General features: G+C 42.6%; 1 protein-coding gene across 1 annotated transcript in view; it reads right to left on the bottom strand.

The window, feature by feature from the left end:
- The window catches only part of LOC106807040, a 13,371-nt gene extending 12,150 nt beyond the window's left edge, over window positions 1-1,221 (bottom strand). The window contains exon 1 of the mRNA XM_014809256.1: window positions 874-1,221. Within this exon, the coding sequence (XP_014664742.1) occupies window positions 874-1,080 (207 nt within the window). The 5' untranslated portion in view covers window positions 1,081-1,221. The remainder of the gene's footprint in view (window positions 1-873) is intronic.
- Window positions 1,222-5,859: the final 4,638 nt, after the last annotated feature.

Raw genomic sequence — 5,859 nt, 5'->3', positions numbered from 1 at the left:
GGACGGACGGACGGACGGACGACGAACGAACGCGACGGACGGACGGGAGGACGGACGGACACGGACGGCGGACGGACGGACGGACGGACGGACGGGACGGACGGACGGACGGACGGACGGAACGAACGGACACGGACGGACGGACGGACGTACGGACGGACGGACGGACGGACGGACGGACGGACGGACGGACGGACGGACGGACGGACGGACGGACGGACGGACGGACGGACGGACGGACGGGCGGTCAGACGGACGGACGAACGGACGGTCAGTCAGACGAACGAACGGGCAGACGGACAGACAGAAGGACAGACAGGCAGACGGACAGACAGATGGACGGACAGACAGATAGACAGACAGCCAGCCAGACACATAGACAGACAGACACACAAGCGGGCAGGCAGGCAGATAGACAGACAGGCAGGCAGACATGCAGACAGACAGGTGATGGATGATTAGATAGATAGATGAATACATCCACACATACATAGATATCGCACATACGCACCGATTCATATGTGTGAGTACTCCGATTATTGCCCACGTGGATCGCTAGCTCGCCCGCCCGCCCGCCCCCACGCACGTACGCATTAAAAAGTTAAACTTGAAGAACACACAACGAAAGAAGCACAGGAGGAGGAAGAGGACGAGGAGGAGGAGGTGGAGGAGGAGTGAAGAAGGAGGAGTAGGAGGATGAGTAAAAGGAAGAGGAGCAGGAGAAGGAGAAGGAGGAGGAAGAGAATGAAAAGGAGGAGGAGGAGGAGGAGACGTAGAAAGGATAACTAAGAGGAAGCTGAGGGAAAATAGCGATAGCAGTAGAAACTTCCAACAAATATAACGAACAATACCTCGATCAAATAAAACGGTTACCTTGGCGCACACATCGGTACAATGACAGATTCCAGCGTTCTTAAAAATCGTTCCCTTGCACTTGGTGGGTGGTCTAAACCGGATCCGGTCGCAAATTCCCGGAGGACAGACGAACGTAGTCTGTGCCTCCACAAGAGGGCCAAATAGAGCAACGACGAGAAGCCCTATAGCAGCTGTGGGCAGAACATGAGAGACCTCAATCAGCATGCTTCCTTTATCCGGAGAACTTGTGTGGAGACTCTTTCGACGTACCAATCCTTTGTATACAGCAAGAAAACGATAAGGTTTATCCAAATAGAGAGTTAGAGTAAATTAAAAAGAGCGAAAGTAGCTGTAGGTCGGTCTATGTCGCGCGTATCGGCCTTATTGGTGCGTTCGCGGCGGTTCTGAGAAATCTCTGACTGCAGGGAGTACATACATGTATATATATAGGGGGATTTAGTTATCGGATAATTGAAATCGTTAGTCACTGGCAACACCTACACCGGTTGCTCGTTGATTGGCAGTCATTGTGACGTATGACTAGCATGGCTCATGCGCGTGCATAGCGAGGTTGTATCGACATCGCCGTAGCATATACGATGCGACGACACAACTACGGGAGACTTTTCCTATCTGTCTATCTACCCACCTACCTAACTGCCTACGTAACTACCTATCTGTCTACCTACCTAACTACTGTGTGTGTGTGTGTGTGTGTGTGTGTGCACGCACCTCTATCACGTGCGTGCGTGCGTGCGTGTGTAATATTCTATTTTTTATAGTGATAACCATATGGAACTCAACAAAGCTGACGACTCAATCTACGCGAAAATGTGGTATAAGCCGGTATTTGAGCCTTACAGCCTTGCCTAAACCTTAAGGTAAAGTCGATGTAGTGCAATCAAGTATCGTGCCGTAATTTTATTATACGTGTATATAATGAGCTTAGCCTTGTTACGGACTACTCAGGTTAGCACGAATATAGCGTCGACATTCAGGTAAGCCATACTGCATTCAGAAAGCTCGCGTATACATCAGATATCCCGCGGGTTCTTCGCCACTATGTGGTTTAACAACCTAGTTAGTAAATCCGGGATGGGAAGCTTCCCACGTAACGAGCATTGACACCTCAGTTATCATGACTTAAGGCAGATTCGCCCACACTCGCAGTTTTGGAAAAGATGGCCACTATGTTCTGCGAGTTACCCACGCGCACTCGATATGGTTTTTATCCTAACATGCAGTCAAGGATTTTCGTTTGCGTGAAAAATTTTCCGTCTACTTTGGTAGCACAAAACAAGGCACGGCCCAAAACATGACAAAAAATAAGGCCAAAATGTCGGTGGCCAAAATCTTTCGGGCCTAAATGTATATAAGTTGATGATTTTAGGCGGATTGAAAAACGATCATGTGTGCGTTCGGCAGCATTCTCAGGACATTCTAAAACCTTGCAAGTTTCACGACTACCGATGTTTGCGACGTAATATTTAGCCTATTGTTTAGGGTAAGCCATTTCGTAGCCGATATGCTGTTGTGGCTCGCAGAACGTTTACGATGACGCACGTGCTAATAACGATTTTCTGATGATATTCAACGAAGGAGCGGCTTAGGGCGTTGAAAGCAATCACCGCGCGTATCCAATTATGAAGCAGTTAGCTCGAGGAGTCAGGCCCTGTGATCAAATGATTGTCATCCTTGATAGGAATGTACAGCCTCGTCGCAATGCATACGGCTGTTAGCATCTCAAAATATCGAGATCGCTGTTTGCACCTATGTATCGGTGCGTGCCTGCGTATATATATATATATATATATATATATCAAAAGATATCAATAATAGAGAGAAGAGTATGACACCGTTTTAACAGCGTTTTGCATAGTTTTCAACTTGTAAATATTCTATCAATATGTGAATATATATATTCAAACTTTACCTTGTTTTTATGATTCTCCCTTAATCATATGACACCACCAATTTATCTGAAAATCGTATGTGTTTTTCAAAAAAGTTCTTTGAATACGACACGGTTTCACACAGTTTTCCCAACTATTCACATCTGAGCGGCGAAAGTTTATTATCGGATTAGTGTTCTATTGTCTATGACGGAACTCTGGTATATGGTGGCCGAGATGCGAATTTATTTTTTACAACACAGTTCGACTATGGTTCGACCACTCGTTCGTCATTATAGGTTATTCGGATTAGGGTTAGGGTTAGGGTTAGGTTAGGATTACGGTTAGGGTTAGGGTTAGGGTTAAGGTTAGGACAAAAACTGTGTTGTGAAAAACAGTTTTTTTTCTTAACCCTAACCCTAACCCTAACCTTAATCCTAACCTAACCCTAACACTAACCCTAACCCTAAACAGGAAAAAATAAATAAACAGATGGGACTCGAACCAGCGACCTTCCAGACGTAACGACCGCGTTCTACGAGTTCGGCTATTCAGCATTATTGAAAAAAATCACATGACATATGTGTAAAATAACTGTATATGTAACATAACTGTGTTGTGAAAATAAATTTGCGGCCGAGATGGCTACGGATATTTTTTTATTTATTTTTAATTCATTTTTATTCCAAATTCATTTTCATTTCAAATTCATTTTCATTTCAAATTCATTTTCATTCCAAATTCATTTGCGAGAACATATCGCGGTGGCCGAGATGGCTACGGATATTGGTGGGGGCGGAGTGACGTCACTTCCCCTTAGTGGGACTTAACAAACCTTCAAAACAAGAGAACAAACGCCATTTGTAAATGTGTTGTTTTGGTTTATGATCGGTAGGTAAGTAAGTTTTTCTGATGTATAGTCCATGAAAAACACACATTTTACTCATTAATATAACATATAATATAACATTTTACTCATTAATAATATCACTATAATTGCAATTCTTTGTGTAAATGTGTTATTTTCATCTTCATCTTAAAGTTATGAGAGGGTCTCGGCTCTTGTATTACGACATACGTACGTACGTACGTACTGCCTACTGGTACTATAGCCCTTCGCTCCGTCGCAAGAGCGTGTGTGTGCGTGCGCCTTTGCGTGTGCGCGCGCCGTGTGCCTATGCGTGTGCGTGCGTGCGCGCGCGTGTGTGTGTGTGTGCATGTGCGTGTGTGCGCGCCGTGTGCCTATGCGGCGTTTGCTTGCTGTTAGCGACACGAGGACGCGATAACCAACATCACACTTATATATATAGTGACCCTAGTGACCATAGTGACTATAGTGACTATAGGACGTGTACAACAGTAAGCTTCGCAATTGTTCACCGTTGCATTATTTCGTCTCTAGAAAAGACCTTTTTTGACATTTTTTTTCGCCGAAATTCGGCACTAGAGTGCAATAATTTGCATTATGCACGCAAGGTAGAGGCCTCGTGGACGTCTAGAAAGCATTAGAAGTAAAATTATTCGTGTTGTGTAATTGTGCCATTCCAGCTAGTGGCGTAGCCATGGTCGCCGGTCGGCCATTTTTGTGTAGGAAACGGGATCCGACTACTCTGTAGAAATTCGCATCATAGAGCTAGCAAAAGTTTCGAGCAGAGCATAGAGCACGAATCTGTAGTTATTTAACATGAATAAAGTGTTTGTTTTCTAAGCGCAGTAACAGTGTGCGTATTTTTAATTTATTTCTGTTCGATGCTTATTCAGGCCTGCAGCTTATGGACGCCCTCTACTGTTCAACACCCATAGTGACTAGTAGACTATAGTGACTATATATATAGACACCTATATAATATTATATAAGTGTCAGTGTGCAGCACTGCAGCGGCAGCAATGGCGCTTGGCGGCAGCCAATGTTTGTTGTAGATGAGCATTTGGGCGGCATTTACAGGAAATTTGTCGGCAATAATAGGTGAAAGAGAGTATAGAAACATTATTTAGCATTATATTTTATTGAAACGCTTCAAGTGTCTGTGGTTGAGTCCCCCGGCTCACGTGTGATGTGGTTATCGCGTCCTCGTGTTGCTAACAGCAAGCAAACGCCGCATAGGTACACGGCGCGCACACACGCACACGCACACACGGCGCGCGCACACGCAAATAAAAGGCGCACGCACACACACGCACACGCTCCTGCGACGGAGCGAAGGGCTATAGTATCAGTAGGCAGTACGTACGTACGTACGTACGTACATATGTCGTATTACGAGACCAGATACCCTCTTATAACTTTAAGATAAAGATGAAAATAACACATTTACACAAAGAATTGCAATTATAGTGATATTATATGTTATATTAATGAGTAAAATGTGTGCTTTTTATGGAATATACATCAGAAAAACTTACTTATCTACCAATCATAAACCAAAACAGCATATTTACAAATGGCGTTTGTTCTCTTGTTTTGAAGGACGTCACTCCGCCCCACCAATATCCGTAGCCATCTCGGCCACCGCGATTTGTTCTCGCAAATGAATTTGGAATGAAAATGAATTTGAAATGAAAATGAATTTGAAATGAAAATGAAAATGAATTTGAAATAAAAATGAATTTGAAATAAAAATGAATATGAAATAAAAATGAATTTGAAATAAAAATGAATTTGAAATGAAAATGAATTTGGAATGAAAATTAATTTGAAATGAAAATTAATTTGAAATGAAAATGAATTTGGAATAAAAATGAATATGAAACAAAAATGAATTTGAAATGAAAATGAATTTGGAATGAAAATAAATTTGAAATAAAAATGAATTTGAAATGAAAATAAATTTGGAATGAAAATGAATTTGAAATGAAAATGATTTTGGAATAAAAATGAATTTGGAATGAAAATGATTTTGGAATAAAAATGAATTTGAAACGAAAATGAATTTGGAATGAAAATGAATTAAAAATAAATAATAAAAATATCCGCAGCCATCTCGGCCACCATACTTTCATACGCACACACACACACACACACACACACACACACACACACACACACACACCCAAAGAGATAATGTATGTATGTATGTATGTGTGTGTGTGTGTGTATTGTGTGTGTGTGTGT

The sequence above is a fragment of the Priapulus caudatus genome, unplaced genomic scaffold (genome assembly GCF_000485595.1).
Source record: "Priapulus caudatus unplaced genomic scaffold, Priapulus_caudatus-5.0.1 Scaffold192, whole genome shotgun sequence".
NCBI lineage: Eukaryota > Metazoa > Priapulida > Priapulimorpha > Priapulimorphida > Priapulidae > Priapulus > Priapulus caudatus.
Note: the sequence above shows the minus strand (reverse complement) of the source record. Positions and strands in the feature narration are given on the sequence as shown.